General features: G+C 49.4%; 1 protein-coding gene across 1 annotated transcript; it reads right to left on the bottom strand.

The window, feature by feature from the left end:
* Positions 1–7164: 7164 nt before the first annotated feature.
* GDF10 (growth differentiation factor 10) lies at positions 7165–23105 on the bottom strand. The gene is made up of 3 exons (XM_078859596.1): positions 22286–23105; positions 17713–18941; positions 7165–9227 (listed from the first exon to the last, which is right to left on the bottom strand). Exons 1-3 carry the CDS (start codon positions 22551–22553, stop codon positions 9036–9038), a joined length of 1689 nt encoding a protein of 562 aa, XP_078715722.1. The 5' UTR covers positions 22554–23105; the 3' UTR covers positions 7165–9035.
* Positions 23106–23495: the final 390 nt, after the last annotated feature.

Genomic DNA, 23495 nt, shown 5'->3' with positions numbered 1-23495 from the left:
GTTTGTGTACACATTATCTCGATGGGACCTTTTTTGCGTCAGTATAAGAGTACGGACATTTGGAAGAGACGTTACCGTTTCTGACAATAAAACCGGTGGTTAATGATCGAGTCTGCACTCGCCACGCGTGCTTTGTGGCAAAAAAAAACATACGAACAAACATACTCCGATGATAGACAAGCAGAGCTTGGGCAATTGTTGACGCCGGGTCATCACATGACTGCTGCTGCAGCCTGCCCCCCCGTCCTCTCGTATTTCATTCCTAGCGCCTCTGAGTTCCCTTCCTCTCTACACCAGAGTGAGCGAATACTGCGTGGATGTTGTCGTGTAGTCAAACAATCCCACCGCGATTGACACGAAGCGGGGAGGCCTTCATCCGGCAGCGGAGCGACTTATGAAGGGCCGTGTGCAATGACACCATCGCAGTGCCGGATGAAGCTAGTGCGGGGCCTGTAGCACATGTTATAATAAAGGGGCCCTAAATAATTAAAAAACACTTCAATATTAACACACACAATTTTTTTACTTGCATAGTAAAGTAATTGTATTTTTTCATTTGCTATACAGCCAGAGAAGACGACAAATCGCTAACCTTAAACACCCAGTCGTTCATAAAAATTGAAGGCGGTATAGTACTATAGTAATAGAGCAAGTGCAGAATCACTGAATCGGAATTGATAGCTTGAAAGCATTTAGCGCGGGGCCCTTGAAAGTGCGGCCCCCCCATATCTACTATATATGTAGTAGCTACACATGTGTAGTAGCTACACATGTAGTAGTGTAGTGTAGCTACTACATGTGCAGCTACTAAACGTGCAGCGACTACACGTGTAGCTTCTTTTGCTACGAGGATCATCCGGCAATGCACCAACGACGACATCCGGCGTCATCGTCATCGTAGCCTGCCTGACTAGTTAGCAGAATAATGTAAAGCGCCCGTACATCATTGCTGCTGTACAAAGACAAAGATGCCACGTATAGCCTTGACACACTATTGGGGCACGTCCTGTTAGCGAGCACCTATGAAGGCCGGCACCGCACACGAGGGGGTGGGTGGCTAGCAACCACGCCGAACCGCTTTTGTCTCCCCAGTGGCGATGTCTACACATCGCACCAGGTACTCATTTGAGGCCGAGTTGACCTAGGGGAGGCCCAGAATCGATTAAAAAAATCGTCACCGGTGTTGGCCGTGAGCGGGAATTGAACCTGGGTCGCCAGGTTCGTAGCGCAGCGTAGCGCTCACGGCTACACTACCGCTCCCCGTATTGCTGCTGTACGCACGCACACACACCACACAGCACACACAGCACAACACACCACACACACCACACACGCACACCTCACACACCGCACAATACACCACACACACCACACGCACCACAACACACAGCACACACAGCACAGCACAACACACACATAACACAACACACACACCACAACACACCACACACACCACACACACACAATACACACACCACACACACCACACGCACCACAGCATACAGCACACACAGCACGACACACCACACACATAACACACCACACACACACACCACACACATAACACACCACACGCACCACATACACCACAACACACCACACACACCACACACATGACACAACACACCACACACACACCACAAACACACCATACACCCCACTCAAACCACAACACACCACACACACTCCATACACCACACATTACGTAATGCGAACGCGTGCGCGGGCAGTATTTTCATTGCACATTCGCCCGTGCTCGCGCGGCCTGGGTCCGAGGGCCCCCCCGCCTCCCCCCGTGTAATTGCCATCCGGCTTTCTCTTCGCCGCGACCCCGCCCGTGTTTACTCTACGCTAGATTAACTCGCTAAATGAGATTATTAAGCGTGAGCCCCGCGGGCTCAAGCTGGTTGCCAGGGCCCCCCCCCCCTTGTTTTTTTCTGGACAAAGTCGTGTTTATGTGCTCGGGTGCAGGTGTCTCTTGCCTCTCCTCCAACCCCGCCTCTCCTCCTCCGTCTCCCCACTCCTGCCCATTCATACGAGATGGTGCGTTCATAGATAATGATGACGATGACGAGCAGCAGCAGCAGGCCCTTTCTCAAGACCTCCTCGCTGTCGATCATAGGGGGTTGTTTACCCATAACTCACCACGATGGTTAGTGCGAGTTGTGGGGAGGAGGGGGTGGGAAGTTGTTATATCACTCACCACTAAGTTTGAGTATCGAGCTTATTTTATTTGTAACACGGATGATCCCGTTAAGCCAGTTGCCCGGCTATAATTTTTTTTTTTACAATGGAAATCCGCGATTTCGTGAGCACAGCAGCAGCAACGACTGAACACTGAGAGCTCTCCAATGTGTATCCAGTTCCCGACGAAGCTCCCAGCACGCGGAGCGAAGCGTCGGACGTCGTACCGTAGAAATACGCGGTTGCAATCAGAAAACACATCGGAGGGATGCCAACTCTGATGGTTCTAGGGTACAGTATTCGTAGAATGCACGGTGGGTTTTCTTGCGGCACTCCGATATCCGCCCACGGGCCACTGATTCAAGGCCATGGCCAAAACGTCCCAATCAATGCAGGATCGTCCCGAAAAAAATTAACCCGTAAAAACAAAGTTTTTCACTATAAATCCTTTATATGCGTGGCGGCTAGAGTCCTCTCGTCCTCTGGCTTGAGATGGCTGCCACCTATGGGTCAGATGATTGCCTGCCACCATTAAGCAATTGGTAAATAAATATAAAAAAAAATTCCTAAAAAGTGAAAAATTTTGGAAACATTTTTTGCACAACGAGTCTGTGTGCAAAATGTCAGCTCGATTGGATCACGGGAAGTGGGTTAAAAACGACCGAAAGATTTGCACGGTCGTAAGCAAGCAAGCAAGCACGCAAGCACGCAAGCAAGCAAGCAAGTGAACTTAATATAAAGGATTTAAAAAGCCACGGAATTTATTCAAGATTTGCGGTATGGCGAGCTTCCTCGAGTGCCGTGGTTCTCAACCTTGTTTGGCTTACCGTACCCCCCTTGCCGAATTTAGTTTCAGCCGAGTACTGCCTTGCCTGACCCAACAAGGATTTAAACCAATTGTTCGTTTTGCGAGGCATCCCTGACTAGCCAGAGACTGCAAGCGAACGAAACAAACTTCTGCGAGCGTGATGCAACTTATTCGCGCTCGCTGATTACTCTTGTAAATCACATTGTTTGCAATCAATTACTTTAGAAAGGTCTTTTACATCGTTCTAGATCACCATGCAGATTTAAATGTTATCGTAGTTATTTCACATTGGCGCATTCGTTACGTGACTATTCACCAATGGCTCATGCATGAAATAATTTCACACGTTTACGAATCACTGCGCGTTACCCACCTGTGGGAACATTTGCTCACGTGCCCCCAGGGGTGTTCAGCGTAACCTCCAGTTGAGAACCACTGCTCTAGTGGGAGACCCTTTCACCAGCAGTGGCGTGAGCAAGGAATTCATGCGCTGCACATTCACCGCTCTTACCCTGGGCAGGCGAAGGGGCTTGGTCCAGACACCACTGTCAGCCATAGGACCCCCACGGTTGCCCGGTTCAATCGCGTACACTGGCTCAAGGTTTTCGTATCGTCGGGCGGTCGTGATGCTTAAACACGTTCACATTTACGCTTCGCCAAGTCTGAAGCTGCGTGTTTTCTATACAAACCGTAAGCATCAGTATCTGCTGGATGAACGCCTGCCCAAGCCGTTGGGCATCTCTATCTCTCGATGCATCGATGCGTTTAGCTACTGCATGCGAGCTCATTCCATCGCTCCATCTCCACGGTGGTACTTCTCTCGGAAAAAAAGGCGCGTATCCTCCTTTGGCTGCCATTCCGTCGTTAGTCTCGACCACCGGCCATCAGCCCTTCCAGCAATGTCTCCTGTCCAAGCCAACTTACTAAAACAAATATAAACGGTCAATGTGAAGTGCCTGACGTGCGTACGCTCTCTGATCCCGCGTGTCCCTCTGTCTGTCTCAGTGGAATTCCCAGCACGCTTCTTTGCGCACATTTAAGCTTTGCGTTCCATCTGCCTTATAAATGCGCGTGTTTTTGATCCATCGGCAATGTTAAGCAACGTCAAGCAATGGTTTTCGATACTATACGACTGTCCCGCATGTTATTCTGAGAAGTATTTGTTTTTTTATTTTAGGAGAGCGATAAATCCCCTGGCTCCCAGTTGCAGAAATGAGATCCTGGGCCGTGTCTAGATGGGTGACCACCATCCACAAAAACAAATCCATCGTTGTGCTGCACTTCTATGCTTCCACGTGGATGCTGCCCCGCCGACAACCCTCGTTGACCAGGAGGGGGTAAAGTATAAACAATTAATTGTCCAAGAGCCGTAAGGCGTTGAGGGGGAGGCCCTCATCCAGCAGCAGATTGACAATTATGGCCGTACGTGTGAATTACTCGAGGCAGGGGAGCATGTCATTTGCTGACGTGTGACCCCGCGGAGGGCAGCGAATGCCCTCCCGGCGGAATAATAATTGCACTGCATTTGGCTCCAACGTAATGAACGTTGTTGAGATTCAAAAAGCAAACACTGGGGGGTGGGAAGGCAGGAGGGAAAGTTACCACTTTAATGCGATCTGTGAATTGGTAAACCGTTTGAGATTCCAAAGCGGTACAAAATGTAACATTTTTAAATACACCACCGTCATCATAGCATAACTCGGTCTCACGCCCTGGCAACGCATCCACAGATTACACTGTTTATAGCGCGGAGTGCCATGAACCTCCGGCCACCTGGGTTCAATTCCCGGTTCACGGATAACATCAGTGGAGAGTAAACTGGGCATGCCCCCCATCCACCCACCCCTAGCCCACTTAACACCAATCTGCATCGACCAGCGTGGTGAAGTATGGTCAGGTCAACCAACCCTCTCCCCCCCCCGCACCCCCCCCATGTCTGACACAGCAAGGGGAGGGAGGGCTTCATCCAGTAGTGGATCGACAAAGGGGGGCTAGGCTTATACCGAGAGAGCCGATATGTGGGGGGCACTGGACACGTGTATATCTCGTGTACATTTATATAGATAATAATACATTTTTTTTTTACCAACGCTAGCGAACTATTAGCAGACGCGCTAAGTTTGAATTTAATAACTTAAAAACTGAAGGGAAAAAAGTACTACGGTTAAATAATTTATAAAGATGTCAATGTTAATCGCCTAACATTTACCGAGGCGTATATTTTAATTCGTGCTGTACATTTGTGAAAAGGAAACAAAAAAAAAACACATTATTATTTTTCTCATCATTATGAAATCAAATCAAACAAATCAAAACCAATGCGATATAATATTGGTAACGTATACATAACAAGTCATTGCCGTTAAATACAGACGTATTATATTGTTATAAAGTGTTTCTTCTTACTGACCATTACGACATCGGTATTGATCTACTGACCCCCACCCCCCCCCACTCCATAACCACCGCAACAACGTTACGATGCACTGCGTTGTGTACCTACGCATGCACGTACGTCCGCTGAACCTCTCTCGCACCCTTACGTTAGCCAACGTCGCTAATCGGAGGTGCGCGTAAATGCCCGCTCGATTGTGTCCGTTGTGTTCGCTGTGAGATTGCCGTGGCCACGTGACTTGCCCTCTTGCGTGCTGCTAAGTGTCCGAACGAGCCTGAATGCGCCCCGATCTGTGTCAAATATCTGAAGTTCGCTAAGCAGGGCGGCTTAAGCCTGGGTAGTGTTCGCATGGGGTGACCATCACCACGCATGCACGGGTTGCCACAGGGTTGCTGCGGCAGGGGCGGGCGGGCGGGGGGGGGGCTACTTTGTAAGCAGCTGAGGAAAATGCAGAAAAAAAAACATTGTTGCATTTTACTTCCCGTGCTCCTACATCTACGCTGCCCACCGTCGACCCACCCACACTGCCCAGCGTGGTGAAGTGATCCCCACGTGCCGCTCCTGCATCGGAAGGCCTCTCGTGCAGCCGTAGATCGAGAGGAGGACCGTACATGCCAGACAAATTCTGTGCATTTTTCGATTTAAAGCTTTCGTGACTGCAGGGATTCATCTTCTTGGTTCTTTCGGTAAAGTCACGTAGAAGGGAAGTAATAACATAATAAAAATAAAACATAATAAAATAAAATAATTCTCACGACGTTTCGGCTACAACGCAAGCAGCCATCTTCAGGTGAAGAATAAGCTCCTAGCTTGGCAGTTTCTCATTCTTCACCTGAAGACGGCTGCTTGAGTTGTAGCCGAAACGTCGTGAGAATTATTTTATTTTATTATGTTTTATTTTTATTATTTTATTACTTCCCTTCTACGTGACTTTACCGAAAAAACCAAGAAGATAAATAGCGTGCAATTGAGTAATTGTGTTCGAGAGTTTCATTCACGTTTTGCTCGACACGTACTCGTGCATAGGCACTTAGTGTGCATGGCCGCTGGGATATTGAAGTGTAGGTATTGTGGGTTGGCCGCGTTGACCAATGATTATTACCACTGGCTTAGTTGGAATGATGCCCTATTCCCCATAAGCAAGTATTTGCGAGGAGCAGTGTAGCACAGCGGTTTAGATCGCGGTGCTACAATGAACCCAGTGATCTCAGTTCAATTCCCGGTCACGGCTAACATCAGTGATGGGTAATATCTAAACCGGTCCTTGGCCCCCCCTTTTCGCCAATCTGAACTGACCAGCGTGGTGAAGTATGGTCAAACATGATCATCATGACCAACATGGCGTGTGGGATGTCTTCTCCCAGCAGTGGATTGACAAAGATCGATAACTTCTTCTCTAAAGCATTTATAGGAATTACTTTTGAGATCTGACTTTACAAACACCCTATGTATAAGACCAATACGGCTATATATTTACTACATTGGCGGCTAAACTTATATAGGAACTTGTGTAAAATACTCTCCATTGCCTTTAGGCTAAAGTCTGCACCGACACACACACTTAGCAGCAGAAGCCAGGAAGGCGACTTGGATTTTAGCCGCGATTCAGCGGAATAAAATATAGTTTAAGATGGCCTCGTCTGTTTTGACCATAGCATCGACTCTCTGGGGAGTGGTGGTGCAGTGGTTAGCGCACTGCACGAGGAACTCGGCTACCAGGCTTCATTTCCCAACCGCGGCCAACATTCGTGGCACGTGATAACCATACTTCACCGGCATGGTGAAGTATGGTCCAACAAACCCACGTGACCAGCACAGCATGGGAAGGATGTCTTCATCCGGCAGTGGATGGACAAGGGGCTGTAAATGATCAAGTGTGGTTTTCATATAATTTGGCTCATTCGGTAAAGTCACGCAGCTATGGAAATAAAACGAAGAATAATAAATCACGACGTTTCGATCGCAACACAAGCGGAAAAAAATTAATCCAGCAATGGAACTGCTAGATTGCTTTGGGCGATCGAAACGTCGTGATATAATATTTTTTATTTTATTTTTTATAACTACGTGACTTTACCGAAAGAACCAAAGAGTATGGATTCCTGCAGTCACGAAAGCTTCAAATCAAGATTATTGTTGTTATAATTGTAACCGTCATTGTATATAATGTCTGTGCCATGGAAATCTTGGGATCATTTTTTTTTAGTTCGCATAGCTTATCGCTGAGACGCGCCAAGGGAAAATATAATGCGCATACACTCGTGATGGCATCGACAGAGATCTCTGACTGACGCCGGCAGTGGGCACGTGCGATCTCGTTCATCGATAACGTCATTCTGCGCGCGACTAAGCTTTTGTCACCTGCACTCAATGGGACTCTGCCACGTCAAAATAAGCATTTACTCGTTACAAGATTATACAATGCCATTAATTATACCCTTGACATTTAAAAAACAATATCACGATATGGATAAAAAAAGGAAAACGTTGAAATGCGGCACACTCGTCGCACGTTTAAGCCCGAGCTTTGTTTCTCATTCAGAAAGGCATCGTGTTACGTAACGAGTGGAGCCACGTGATGGGCCTGCGTCGTTTATATTTGAAGAAAAAACGACTGACCATCTGGGTGTGCGAGAGTGAACCGAGACACACGTGCCGCGCTCACGATCTACACACGGGAGGTGACGCAGTGGCGCTCTGTGCAACGATGGCACGCGGTTCTTTGTGATTTATGACAAGTTCCCTCCCCACGTAGTACTCCGCGAGTCACCGCGTGTTTCATTTCCGTGCCTTATGAGCTCTAAAAAAACCGATAAAACTATATTTTTTATTTTATCAGGTAAGGCCCACTGAGCTATTTATATATTTTTTCAGAAGGCATCACAAATGATAGCTCAGCGAAGTGACTTATCACGTGGATGCAGAGAAACTCCACGCGACCATGGGGGAGAACATGCAAACTCCAAATATACAGCAGGCGCCAGGGTCGGGATCGAACCCATGAGCTCCTGTGTACCAGGCGAGGTAGTTAACATCTCGCCACCGTGGCAGACCTGGGTGAGCTGCACTCGACAGACCAAACATCACCGTTCACCCCTATGCGATAGCAATTCAGGAAATGTAATTTAGGGCCAATATTGGCTGACATCACGTTGCAGTGATGGACCAGCGCAGGTCTAGATTACTTTTCTGTCGAATATATATGTAGCTACATGATGTCTTTTAGCTTTGCGATCACTTCACAAAACACTCCGACACTATAAGCAACAGCATGGCATGGTAGCTGGCCAAATCGGGCCTGTAATGGCTACAGTTTGTTGTGATCCCAAGCCTGTCCACTGGGCTAAAGAAAATGAGTGGAGGGCTGGGGTCAATCCCTTGCGCTGTACCGCGCCTGCGATGGATTTGACAAAGAGCAGCGTTTGCACCTTTTGAGTACGATGCGCGTGTCGCAACGGCCAATCCAGGCTCGGGGCGCCAGTGATGGCCAACACTGCTCCCACGAATCAATTCATCATCTGCCCTGGGTGTGTGTTACAGTCTCTGTGAATGCAAACGGTGGTGGTGGTGGGGAGGGGGGAGGTGTGAGGGGTGGGGGTTCTTCTCTCAGTCTCTGTGTGCTGCAGGAGCGCGCGTGCCCTCCCGTGTTTATCTGCATGCGCACGTCTCCGCCACCATGTTAGGGTAGAGCTTGAGCACGACGTTGTAGTTCTGGTCGAGGAAGAGGAGGCTGAGCGAGGACATGCTTTCGGGCACGCAGCACGGCTCCGGCACGTTCCGCACGATGCCCACGGCGCGGACGATGCTCTGCAGCGTAGCGTGGTTGGACGGGCGTACGGCCTGCGTGTGCGTGTGTGTGTGCGTGCGTGCGTGTGTGCGTGTGTGCGTGCGTGCAGGCGTACGTGAGGACAGCCACACAAGTTAGCCGTTCGGTGGCGATTCCAAGGGGTCGTTTGTTTACCCAGTTGAGGCCTCAAATTAGTTTTTGTACACCGTTTCAGGAAGGTCCTGCATTGTTTTTGTTTGGCCAATTAATTTGCGGGGGGATGTTTTGCATGCTGGGGTGGCGTGGAGGGAGGGGACGGCCGAAACTGGAATACACACGAGAAAAATCAAACACGCAAACAGATCTTTTTTTTTTTTACGGATAAAACGGAAGCCGATTTTCTTTCCTGCAATGCACTGGCACTTGACTGGTGCCGAACAAACCGCGTGTCCTCGTTGCGCGCAACAAAAACGCGTGCGTTAGAATTAACAGAGGAAGCTCATGCGCGCGGAAACATCTGCACGTGGAACTGGGGCTTAACTTCTGCGCTGCAACCTACTGGCACCCAACTAGCCGCGCGTGTCTCTCTCTCTCTCTCTCTCGCGCGCGCCCACGGTCACGGAGCGGCTCGATCAACCGCGGCCTGCCGTGAAGGCGCTCGGCCTCACCCACGTTCGATCGGGGCCCCGACTGTGGGAGAGCAGCGACGAGCGGGTGCGCCGCCCCCCCCCCCCACACACACCCCCACACACACACCCCCCACCCCCCCAACAAGCAGAGTGCCGCGTGAGAGCTAAAGGGAAAAGTTGCCGAGGGGTGGCAGCCGTACACGTGATGGGCATCGTGACCTCAATCTCCGCAGCGATAAACACTGCAGCCAACACCTCCTGTTGGGGCGGGCTGCGGGGCGCAATGGAATATTGTTTTTTTTGGTTTTCCAATGGGGGGGTGGGGTGAGAGAGGGAGGTAACGAGGGGGGGGGGTTGAGAAGCTTCTGCCCTCTGTCCACATGCAAGGAACACCACCGACAGATAATGGCTAATTGATGAACCGGACGACGTCGGCGGCCCACTGCGGACTGCGCACGCGGCCACCGAGGATGTCGTCACGTGGCTCGCCGATTACGCATCTTACGACGGACGAAGCGAAGTGATTTGTACTCAATCTGAAGTTTGTCGATGAAGCTCGGGTTGCTGTCCGCGATTGAGGGCAAAATCGAGAATCTTAACCCCGAACCGTTTGAGTCCTTGTTTGACTATAATGTCATTCAGCCTCCTCGACCAGATGTCAATCCGATTGCTATCTCTCTGGGTTGTCTTTTTATTATTAAACGAATAGTTTAATGATTCGTAGTTGCTGTTTGAATTCCGATTGGCAGGATTCGCTTTTTATTTTTTTTCATTGTGCGATGTGGTCTTGCGTTAAGATCTTGCGAGAGGACGTAAACTGCATTTTCCAAAGCCGAGGTGTAAATGGAATGCCAATCGATAGCAGTCGCGTATCCCCTGTTATCGCATCATTCCATTTCAATCCCTGTGTCAATCTTTTAGCTGGATGAAGGCCTCCCCACGGCGTGTTCGTAACGGAGGTTTTGTGACCGGACTTCACCCCAGTGATTAGTGCGGGTTGATGAAGCGAGGGCGAGGTAGTCAGCATCGCTTCGAACATCACTCACCGCCGAAATTCACATTTCTAATGACCAGGTTCACAGTACAGTGCGCTAACCACTGTACCACCGCTCCACCACCTCCTATTGTCAATGTAAGGACCTATTGTTTTCTCTCGCTGGCAGGCCGGCTTGGCTAATCCACGCAATACGGCCTGAACAAAAGCGTTCGTTTCTTTCCTCGGAGTACGCTTGACTGCGTACGGTGCGAAAGAAGTTCAACTCGGGGTGTTATGGTATGGGGCCGTCCATAAATGACGTCACGCACCTGGGGGGGGGTCAGACATTTGTGAGGATGCGTGACGAGGGGGGGAGGTTTGAGAAATATGACGTCACATCAAAATGCGCAACTTTAAATGAATATAGACAACACGTTCTACTTAATTAAATAGACTTTTTAATAAATGTGTCTCCTATAACATCAGAATTCAGCGCCACATTAAATACGCACTACAATGACAATAGTTTAAAGCGATTTGAAGCATGTTTTATGGTTTTAGGGGGGGGGGTGGGGAGAGCTTTGTGACGTCATATTTGAGGGAGGGGGGGGGTCTGACTTTTTGTGACGCCGTGTGACGAGGGGGTTAAAAAATCGTCCAAAATCGCGTGACGTCATTTATGGACAGCCCCTATCACGTCTCGTGGAACGTTACCGACGGATCCGAACATTGGCGCTCACTTTCAGAGAGCGCGTGTGTCGCCATCTGGTGGTGCAGCGAGGGAAGTGTATTACTCCATTCTAGATTTGAAGCTTTCGTGACTGCAAGGATTCATACCCTTAGTTCTTTCGTTAAAGTCACTTTACCGAAAGAACTAAGAGTATGTATTACTCCAATTACACAATTCCTAATTCAGCTGTTCCTCTACACTTCTATCTACAGGCTTTCCGATTGTAATCGCGCGCATTTAGGAGGAGCGTTTAACAACACACCGGCTGCATTAAAGGAGCTACATTGATGTTGCTACGATGTAGGGCCATTACCCAAAACGTCGCATGTTATATATTTGTCTTATAAGGCCACAGCTTCATTGACGGATTTCGACTTTTTGTTATTGTTAATTGTGTTTGGGCACCACTGCCAACGCAGCTGTTTACCGCGGTGGCGAGATGTTAACTACCTCGCCTGGTATACACGAGGTCGCGGGTTCGATGCCGACCCTGATGCCTGCTGTATATTTGTAGTTTGCGTGTTCTACCCAGTCCAAGCGTGGATTTTTCTCCGGGTCCCCCGGTATTTCCCTCCACGTTTAGAATCGACATCACGCGCTTCGAGTAGTCGGGCTGCTGTGAATGTCCACGTGATGAGCCACTTCGTTGCGCGAGCATTTACGGCCAGGTCGTTTCTGAACGAAGATCGATTAAGCTCCGTCGGCCTTACCCGGTGAATTAAATAAAAAGTTTTGTTTAATGATCTACACGGCAGGGCGGAAAGTCGCTGTCTCTGGTGCTGAATGGTGAACGATGTACTCACTCACGGAGTATCATTTAAGTGGCGTATCGGTGTGTTGATTGATTCCTCGATTAATCTATCTTTTATTACGCGGTAACTAAAGGCCGCTACGATTTAAAAAAAGAGGATCGATTCTAAAAACGAATAGAATCCCAAGTAAAAATGCACAACCTTACAATAGCGTGTTTATTGCAACTCTATTTTAAATGCACCACGATGCATGGAACTTGAATAAACATTTAGCCCTGCTAAATATACACGTCGTGGTTTAAATCCAACGTAAACATATACTGTATGCTTAAATGTAAGAAGTCACTGCACTTGTGCCATTACAGTCGCCGGTAACCCGATCTTACTTCACAAAACGCGTGTTTATACACAGACACACCACACGTACACACACACACACACCGCACGTATACGACTATGCAACCATTCAAGGGTTCTATTTCCATCGGCATAGGGAGGCCTTTGTGCGTATGCTACATTAAGGCAACTGACGTCTATTGACCTCTACCGAAGCATAGACACGGGAGGCAGTGCGATTATGAAATGCAGACCACGAGGGGGAATATTCCCGTGCTCCAAGGACCGATTGACGATGCTCGTTCCATCGGAACCTCATTTTCCAGTAAAAAATATGATGATTGTTTTTTTACCCTTTTATCTGGCAACAAAACTGACACCTTTTTTACAAGGAGTCATGTTTGCATAGACCACAATACCTGCAGTCATAATGCAAACACAAAACATAACTCTGATAATGTATGCACTGTCCTTGAAGTTGATTGGTCCACACCCGAGACAGCTTTCATTAGAGCCTAGTCTCACATGGGTTGGACCAGATGACGCCAAAAGGCGCACAACTCAAAGACAATGCACCATCAGAGTATGAGAGCTCGGGGTAAGCATTTACACCATTGGTACCTCATTTGCCAGTAAAAAATATGATAATTGTTTTTTAACCCTTTTATCTGGCAACAAAACTGACACCTTTTTTTTTTACAAGGAGTCATGTTTGCATAGACCACAATACCTGTGCAGTCATAATGCAAACACAAAACATAACTCGGATAATGTATGCACTGTCCTTGAAGTTGTTTGGTCCACACCCGAGACAGCTTTCCTTAGAAAGCTGTGCGCCTTTTGGCGTTATCTGGTCCAACACCATGTGAAACTAGGCTCTAAGGAAAGCTGTCTCGGGTGTGGACCAATCAACTTCAAGGACAGTGCATACATTATCAGAGTTATGTTTTGTGTTTGCATTATGACTGCAGGTATTGTGGTCTATGCAAACATGACTCCTTGTAAAAAAAGGTGTCCGTTTTGTTGCCAGATAAAAGGGTAAAACACCAATTATGATGCTCGTTTCCTCTCTTGGCCCGACGGACGTTGGGGACATTCCACATTACTATGGCAAGACACAGCCCCCTCCAAATTCGGAATGCTCCCCCTTCCCCTGTGATTCGATTAACCGTTGTGATCTAAGGTTGTGATTTAATTCACAATATCTAATTGTGGTGGTGGTGAATGTAGCGGCCACAAGTGGCTTGCAGGGGTTCAAGTTGAACCCATTTCGCACAACACGTACGAATTTAGATACAACGATGATTTTTGCACACGCAATTTGGATATTTTGGATTATGGATATTTCAACATTGAAGCGTATCAATATATCTATCCACCACTCCACGTCTACTTTATATTTGTATACATTTTGTTGAGACGGGGGGGCAGGGGGGGCATTAGAAAACGGATTCAACGCAATGCAGAGCCTAGCTATGGAAAGTGCCACGTGACCCTAGGCATGGTAAGAGCCACGTGACCCTTGCAATGATAAGAGCCACGTGATCCTAGCTATTGTAAGAACCACGTGACTCTAGGCATGGTAAGAGCCACGTGACCCTTGCAATGGTAAAAACCACGTGACACTAGCCATGGTAAGAACCACGTGACACTAGCCATGGTAAGCGCCACGTGACCCTAGCCATCGTAAGCGCCACGTGACCCTAGCTATCGTAAGCGCCACGTGACCCTAGGCATGGTAAGCACCACGTGACCCTAGCTATGGTAAGAGCCACGTGACACTAGCTATGGTAAGCGCCACGTGACCCTAACTATGGTAAGCGCCACGTGACCCTAGGCATGGTAAGCACCACGTGACCCTAGCTACGGTAAGCACCACGTGGATTGACGTCTTGACCTAACGGACCAAGGGCATCACTGGTGATTTATGCTATTTCTGGGCATGGAGATAATCGCAGATTTTCGATAAGAAATGCACGAAAACAAACGATCGCTGACGAACGAATTTTATATGAATAATACAAATGCCACTATCCAGGAAAGGCTTACCGAGTCGTAAGAATATTTTTTTGTTTCAGGAGGGTCATGCATGTGCATGGTTGGCCAACTCTGTGACCGAGTGTGTGGATTTGGGGTGGAGGAAACCTGAGCACGCGGAGAAAACGCCGCGCGTACGACGAGGGGAAAACGTCCTCAGCCCCGAGCGGGATTCAATAACCAACTGGTTGTGATCGCCATCTCTTGACTACCTCGCAGCACAACGGGGCTTCGTTGCTTCTTTACAAATCTGCTTCATCTGCCAGCCAAGCACCCGATCATCGCCGCAGCAGCGCTGGTTCACAGGGCGTGCGTGGCCGAACCTCTCTCAAACGACGACGGCGGCGGCTTCACTGGTCAACAAAAAAAACATTTTTTTCTGGCCTGGACTTTTGCAGCTGTTTTAGACTAAATTCAGGGTGCTGATTCCAAATCTGATCTCAGATTTGCTCTGTCACATCTCATTTTTATACTATCGGCATACCCCATTTTCATTGATTTTACCCGAAATTAACTCTGTCACTTATGATTGCAAGTTGTTGCGAGTCAGTGACTGCTTTAGTGTTAAACTATGGTGCTGTATTTTTAGGATAGTGTGTTTATAATATCATTTTATGTAGATATCCACATTTATTTAATATTTTTCTTCTGCAGTTTTTATTGAAAATGCAATATTTGATATCTCAAAAACCTCATGTGATAGACAAAAACTGATGCCAGATTTGTAATCAGCACCCTAAAATTATCTTAAAACCGTTGGAATACCTTATGCCATAAAAAGTGTGTTGATCAGTGTAATCAGCGAGACATCGCAGGCCATGTCCTATAGACGGGGCGAATGTTTGTTTTTGTGTTTTTCCAGGTCCGCAATTCTAATGACATTTGCACGAGTGTCGTGAAGCCTCCTAAAGCTACGTGTGTAGTAGCAAGGGGGTTAAAGACGCTTCCAAAACACCGTCGGTCTAGCATCGTTCCGCTATTGTTTTTCTTTCACAGAGATCAAAAGCCATTGGTCGTACATTGGCGATAATCAGCTCTGCAGGCTGTTTCGCCGAAATTTTAAGTACCCGAAGCAAACCCCGGGCATGCAACAGGATAACGCCCAAATCTCCACGCAGGATGACGTGACTGACGCACTAACTGGGAGACGCAAACATGAAGTTGGGTAATTGCTGTCCAGGGCAGAGCGGCGGTGCCACGCTTAGCGCCGCCCTATGGGGCCGTCCATAAATGACGTCACGCGATTTTGGACAATTTTTGACCCCCCCGCCTCCTCCGTCATCACACGGCGTCACAAAAAGTCAGACCCCCCCTCAAATATGACGTCACAAAGCTCTGCCCCCCCCCCCCAAATATATACAACATTCTTCAAATCGCTTTAGACTATTGTCATTGTAGTGCGTATTTAATGTGGCACTGCACTCTGATGTTGTAGGAGAAAACATTAACAAGTCTATTTAATTAAGTAGGACGTGTTGTCTATATTTATTTAAAGTTGCGCATTTTGATGTGACGTCATATTTCTCAACCCCCCCCCACTGTCACACATCGTCACAAATGTCTGACCCCCCCCACCCCCCTAGGTGCGTGACGTCCCTCGTGTTTGATTCAATGACGGGACTAACATCGGCGGCGAGTTGGCGAATCTGCATCGATCGTGGGAACTTCCCTAGGTCGACTTAGCCTGAAATGAATTAGCTGGCGTTGTGTGTAAACAACAGCACTGGGCAGACAACGGCGTCCTCGCTCCGCATCGCTCAGCCTGAAGTGTGCTCCAACAACCCACCCCCACTACCGACAGAGCTCGGCAGGGGAGGCCTTCATCCAGCAGTGGATAGACAAAGGCCCGTATATTATTATTATAATATTCGTTTTCAACATATGGCATGTTTTTTTAATCCTTTATATTAAGTTCACTTGCTTGCTTGCTTGCGCGCTTACAACCGTGCAAATCTTTCGGTCGTGTTTTAACCCACTTCCCGTGATCCAATCGAGCTGACATTTTGCGTGACAATTTATTTTCGTGAAAAAAAGTTCCAAAATTTTACACTTTTTAGGAAAAAATTTAATTATATTTAATTACCAATTGCTTAATGGTGGCAGGCAATCATCTGACCCATAGGTGGCAGCCATCTTAAGCCAGAGGACGAGAGGACTCTAGCCGCCACGCATATAAAGGATTTATAGTGAAAAACTTTGTTTTTAGGGGTTAATTTTTATTTAATTTAATTTACTATAGATCTGATTTTAAGGGTGCAAAGAATGTGTTCGTAGATGGTACATTGTCCTGCCAAGTATGTCGCTACAACCTCGCCACGCATCCCACCCATCCTCCCCCGGGTCTGCTGCTAAGTTTGTCGCGGCCATCATCCAGCAGTGGATTGCCACAGGAGACGTAAAAAAACGAAATATTAATTTAACAAGCAAGACGACTGCCATGGCTGTGGGTCGCGTGATGTTAACTACCTCGCCCGGTATGCAAGAGGTCGTGGGTTCGATCCAGACTCCTGACTCCTGCTGCTGTATATTTGGAGTTTGCGTGTCTCTCTCTCATCATTATCACGGTGGCTAGGAGATGTTAACCACCTCGCATGGTATGCAGGAGATCGTGGGTTTGACCTCGACCCTGACGCCTGCTGCATATTTGGAGTTTGCACGTCTCCATCGCAGTGGTCGCGTCGATTTATTTTCCGAGTCCTCCGGTTTTCCCCTCCACATTTAGAAACACGTGATTCGAGTATATGGCTGCTATCAATGTCCAACGTGATGAGCCACTTCGTTGGGGCTATCATTTGTGACCAGGTCACTTCCGATAAAGCTCAGTGGGGACCTTACTTGGTCACATAAAAAAACCCAACATAATTCTCACGACGTTTCGGCCACAACGCAAGCAGCCGTCCTCACATGAGAAACGTCGTGAGAATTATTTTATTATGTTTTATTTTTATTATTTCCTTATTTCCCTTCTACGTGATTTTACCGAAAGAACCAAGAAGATGAATCCCTGCAGTCACGAAAGCTTTAAATCGAAATTTAAACCCAACATAGTTTGTTACTTTAATGGTTTTCTCACCCGTCACCCACCCGCCCTCTCCTCACCTTGGACATGGGGAAGCGACACACGCCCGCGCAGTAGTGCGCGTCGAACGCCTTGGGCGAGATAATCCATTCGCTCCACCCGATGTCCGCGAAGTCCACGCGGAGGGCGCGCCGGGCGCACGTGTGCGGCTCCTTCATCTGCCTCCGCCGCGCCTGCCGGAGCGTCTGCTCGTCAAAGCTCAGCATTCTGGACGCCGCCTGCTGCTGCTGATGATGCTGCTGCTGAGCTCCCGCTCCTCCGCGCCCCTTGCCCACCACCACCGCCGCCTTCCTGAACGTGGCCTTGCCCCTGCGCCTCTCCCCCTCGCGTCTCCTCGACGCCGCAGCCTTGCGTCGGGACGACGTCTTCGTCACGGTCGAGCCGACGCCGCCCTCGGCGCCCTCGGAGCCCTCCGCGGCCGCGCCGCGTGGCCGCTCGCTCCACGACGCCGCCTCGCTCGCGTTGTTGTCCTCCTCCCCCGCGAGGCCCAGGCTGACGACGACGTCGCGGTGGTGGTCGTCGTCGTCGGGCAGCTCGTTATCGAGCAGGGACGGGGGCAGCGCGGCTCTGCGCTGCCGGCGTCCCTGCGCGGCGGCCGTGGCGTTGTGCGCTCGGTTTGCGGCCGGGTCGCGCTCCTCGTGCAGCGGGAAGCGCCCGTAGCGCTGGAGCGTCGTCACCACGCTGTTGGGCTCCAGGATCTCGGAGTCGTTTGCGTAGACGAGCAGGTAGGGCGAGTTCTCCCACGGGCCGCCGTTGCCACCGCCGCCGCCGCCGCTGCTGCTGTTTTTGTTGTTGATGTTGTTGATGTTGAAGAGCACGTTGTGCATGTCTCGGCGGCGAGCGAGGCGCGCCTCCCCGTACAGGAGCGCGTCTCCACGCGTCCTCGCGTTCTTCACCAGGGAGGTCACGTCCCGTACCTGCCAGCCCTTGGAGCCCGCGTGGGAGGAGGACCACGACGAGGAGGACGATGAAGATGACGAGGAGGATGAGGAGGAGGATGACGAAGTGGTGGGGGATGACGAGAAGCCACGAGGAAGGCCGGGACTTGAAGAAGACCCCCAGAGGGCGAACTGAAGGAGATCCGCGGACCTTGGACCCAGGCAGGGCGAGCGACGATTGTGGGCGCACCAGGAACCTCGGCCTGGGATCATCTCGTCGGCGGTGAAGTGGAACGACGCGGCCAAGATCTTCTCCGAGTTGGGGATGGACGTGAGGTTGAACGTGAAGATCATGCCCTTGTCTCGAAACTCTACGGATCGATGGCGGAATCAAAAATAGGGCAGGGTCATCGAACCGTGTCGAGCAGTCAAATCGAAAACATTTTGTGGGAGGAGGTGGAATCAATTGATAACTGATTAACGATTGTCAGCGTAGTTGTTAATCCACTGATGCACGTGTGTATGTGGGACTTCTCTCGCACCGTGCGTAAGCAACGTGCTTATCGGAGGTGCCGGGGAAATTGACGACAAACTGAACACAACAAGCAATTCTGAAACACAAAAGCAAGCTGACAGAATCGAGTGACATTCAAGAAGCCGACGACTTCACTGCGGTTTCCATTGGGTAGGGTGGCAATCTCAAGAAATCCGCATACATCGAGTGACTTTCTAGTTTCTTGAAAACGGAATTAATTATCTTTAACGGCCTCTGCTGGCATCACGTGTCGTGATCGATACCTGACAGTAGCATTCCCAAAACTAGAGCCCCCTGTTCTTGGGTGTAATCTGTCTCGTGTAGCGAATTTCGACTTAAAAACCCATCAACGGCCGTCTTCAATGCATTCATTTTACGACGTGTTCCAGACGTGTTACAGACGTGTTCCACTCTAACAGCCCGATCCATGTTCCAAGCAACTTTTATTCTGGTTAAATAGCACTTATTCGAGTAAACAAAGCTCCACGATTAATTGTAAAGCGCGCGTCAAATACATGCGGAGTGCACCTTGAAGGGAACGAACGGCAGAGGGCGTTCTCTAAAACTCAGCGAAGACATCAGAATACTCAGAATTTTTTGGAGAAATGTTCTTTAAACCCACAGGCGGGCACTCGGGTTCGCAAAGGGAAACCCCGCTTTGAAGGAAACTTCTTTAAATAACAAAAGCTTTTGGCTGCAAAATAATGGTTGGCTTTGTTGTTGTTGTTGTTGTCTTCAGCAATATTCACTTAGGGCCGTTAAGTTATTTTTCGTTGTCGTAAAATTGAAATATAAGCGGGAATATAAACATTGTCCGCTTGTGTTTATTTTAATGGTTATTAAGGCGCTCGCCACTCCAACCGTGAATATAAATACAGCTCAACCCCAAGTGCTTAATTTCCCTTGAAGGTAATGCGCAACTCTTGAGAGTCAAGTCAGGACTTAGCAGCGCCTCTTTGGATGTTTACATTTTAAATAGGTTTATAAATCACGCTAGTACCAATTCCAATAACAGCAACTCGACGTCAGAGTTTATATATATGTATAAACAAAAATGTTAATTTCCATTGTTTTAATTAGTAGGCATTGTAATGAAAGTAATATTCATTTAAATCTGACATTAGAGTAATCTATTTGAATTATACAAATATTGTAATAATCGCACCTTCGATTAGCGCGGGTGGCTACGTACGGTGCGAAAGAAGTTTAACACACATACAAGGATATTCCGCAACAGATAACTTACAGCAAAGACAAATGACACATACCACACAAAACATAATATCATAACGAAGACAAGTAACTTGTGTGAGACATACAACAACACGTGTATACATACACTGCTCCCCACTCCCCCCCCCCCCCCTTTGTCAATCCACTGCTGGATGAGGGCCTCCCACCACAGACCGTGTCGGTTATGGGGGGGCGCGGAGGGGGGTGGGTGATTTGACCATACTTCACCACCACGCTGGTCAGGACGGGCAACGTAGACGGAGGAGCCGATTACAAAGCACGCATTTTTGACGATTCGGTGTGGAGACGGTCACATCACTCGCAGCGCCTATTTGTTCATTTAAGCAAAGCAAGTCGCGGTTGTCACGCATCGATCATTAAAGGCGTTCGCTGTAAAGTACTCTCCATGTGTACGTGCATCGACACATCTGAATGAAGGCTGGCACAGCGATGCGGCGAGCACCCACAAACGCCACCACTCGCTAACCGCACGTGGCACGCGTCAACTATTTGCAAAGTCAAAACCCGCACAAGGAGTCCCCGGGCTTTCTTCTCTTTCCAGGAGGTCCCTGCTGCGACACCGAGACGCCAGGAATATTCCATTATTGAGTACGTGGCTCCGTGTATGTATGTTGCACTTCTTTCGCACCGTACGTGCGTGAGGTGGGGGGGAGTGGAGAGGACAAGAAACGTAAACCAGAGGTCGCAAACGGGTTTTGATTCCTTACCCGTACCGGGCCGCACCAGGGTCGCAAACGGGTATCCGTACCCGTACCCGTACCCGACCGTACCCGTATCCTACCCGGCCGGGTACGGGTAGGGTACGGGTATCGGGTACCTGATTGCGACCTCTGGGATGAAGCCAATTTGCAGGCGCGGGTGGGTTGATTCTAGGCACTTGAATTGTGAGAAGAGACAAGACGTTGGGAAATGAGTGACAAGCGGTTACTCACCAGTGACTCACGGTCTACCCGTACCCGGCCGCACCAGGGTCGCAAACGGGTACCCGTACCCAGCCGGGTACGGGTAGCCGGGTATCGGGTAGGGTACGGGTATCGGGTACCCGGTTGCGACCTCTGACGTAAACGCAGCAGAAGGAAGCCAGAAAATCCGGAGAAAACCCCCCACCAACACACGAGGAGGTGACAATCCGCGCTCCCATCTGACGGTCACCTCTCGCAGCCGCACGCCTCCTACAACACGCGGCAAAGCCCAGGCGGGCCGCACAACCTGATGGTGCTGATGGTGGTGATGGGGGTTCAGTCAACGATTAAAGTTTTATATTTTTTGTACCACGGTTGTACCGGAAATCTGCAGTTTAAAAAAAAAGCTCAACACCTGCTTAGCCTCAGATATCCAACAGTATGGGTAGCAATCCGGCTGATCTGACTGTGTGATGGGTGACACGTGGACCTTGATTGATAGACAGACGTTCTGTTACCAGTCGAGAACACCCAATCGTAAGGGTGGCATGGGTCATCCCAGTGACAACGCGATGCGTCACAAGCAAGCCGAACGCACGAAGCTGAGACCAAGATGCGTCAGAACATGAAGGCGATTGCACAGAAATCAGTAGTTACGGGAGGGGTACGGTACGCCTTCTGATTATCCGTTTAATTCCCCGTCGTGCGTCAGGACACATGCCGAGCACAAACCCGCAAGGAATTCAGCAATTGGGAATCACGCGCACCTGGGCTATGTTCAAGTCCAACTGTTCCGCTGAACAGACGGTACCGCTGGAGCTGCCACGGCGCTAATCATCGTAGGACGCGTACGCGGTAGGCACACACGCGCTGGCTACTGCCCCTCGATTTCAATAATTGTTTTAATCAAATTAGGCAATCAGTGTAGAAACAATTACCCGTGCGCGCGCACGCACTCACACGCACTCACGCTCGAGGAGCTGTCGCGTGCGATTAGTTAGACAGGCGCCGGTGTTGGTCGTACCGACTGCGGGCTTGAAGCTGCGAATGGTGTTCTGCTCGAGGAAGCGGCTCCCTCCCTTCATGTACTTGTCGTAGAGCTTGAACATGTGCGCAGAGGCCATGTCGTGGCCCAGGGGGTGATGAGAGGTCCTGTCCGCAGCGGTGCTCCTGGGATCGCCTGCGCGCGCTCCTCCGACGCACAGCAGCAGCAGCGGCAGCAGCAGCGACAGCATCGCCGACGTCGCCACGAAGGCGAGCGCGGGTTTTCTCGTCGTCGGTCGCGGCATCATCGCCTCCCCTCCCCGCTCGCGCTCTCGAGGAGGCAACGACAAAGTTGCGGCAAATAAATAATAAAAGGTCCGGAGAGAGATCCTTGGGAGTCAAAAAAAAAAACACCCACCACCAACAACAAAAATAATCTCCCGTGAGGATTTTATGTAATTAATAATATCGATAATGTTGTCTCTGCAGGAGACCCTACAAGCGAAACGTGGCTGGTCTGGCCAATTTGTGCGCGTGAATTTTTTTCCCCCTCTCTTCTCGCTTTAAATTTAAAATAAAACCCGCGACAGTTTCAAATAGTCGGGTTTGTCTGATTGATATCGGAATCGGCTTCCCGTCCGATCTACGTCTTCCCCTCCTCTGTGTGCGCGCGTCTCTCTCCTCCTCGACCCTCCGAGCTCAACCGCCTTCCTTGCCCGGGTCGCGAGTCGAGAATCACCGCGTGCGTGAGAGCCCCTGGGTGCGACTGAGACGCAATCGGTTTTTTTTTTGCGTAAAACTCCCCGGGTATTGCGAGCCGAGTACGCGCGTCTGAGTGACTGTGTGAGTGAGTGTGTGTGAGAGAGAGAGAGAGAGGAGTGTTAGGCGGAGGGGGGGGAGGTCGAGTTGGTTGGTGTGGAACAGAGGGAGGGGTGGGGGCAAGCTTGTTGGCCCCGGAGGGATGGATGGATGGAAGGGAGGGGCTGGAGCAGAGCGGTGAGTTCGTGTAAGTTTGGCAGTGGAGAGGAGGCGAGTGGGGTGCAGACAACGCAGTGACATACATTGCCCTGTGTATGACTCCTGATAATATCATCTTCGTGTGTGTGTGTACAGCAAGACGACTCTTTGAATATTTTGAAATAAACTGCGTGTTGAAGCGCGCGTACGCGCTGCGTGACAATTTTTTGGTAACGGGAAAATGCGCGAGTTCTTCTGGAGTTGCTTAGCCCCTGAATTCTTAGATGGGGGGG

Source organism: Lampetra fluviatilis, chromosome 9, assembly GCF_964198595.1.
Source record: "Lampetra fluviatilis chromosome 9, kcLamFluv1.1, whole genome shotgun sequence".
In the NCBI taxonomy this organism is placed as follows: Eukaryota; Metazoa; Chordata; class Hyperoartia; order Petromyzontiformes; family Petromyzontidae; genus Lampetra; species Lampetra fluviatilis.
This window is presented reverse-complemented; position numbering and strand designations above follow the sequence as displayed.

What these genes read in the sequence shown, in the direction of transcription:
- GDF10 (XM_078859596.1), bottom strand. Translation starts at nt 22,553, where the DNA reads ATGATGCCGCGACCGACGACGAGAAAACCCGCGCTCGCCTTCGTGGCG. An exon ending in CAGCTTCAAGCCCGCAGTCG is followed by an intron (nt 18,942 to 22,285) that starts GTACGACCAACA and finishes ATCGATCCGTAG; the next exon opens with AGTTTCGAGACAAGGGCATG. An exon ending in GTCGCTTCCCCATGTCCAAG is followed by an intron (nt 9,228 to 17,712) that starts GTGAGGAGAGGG and finishes ACGCACACGCAG; the next exon opens with GCCGTACGCCCGTCCAACCA.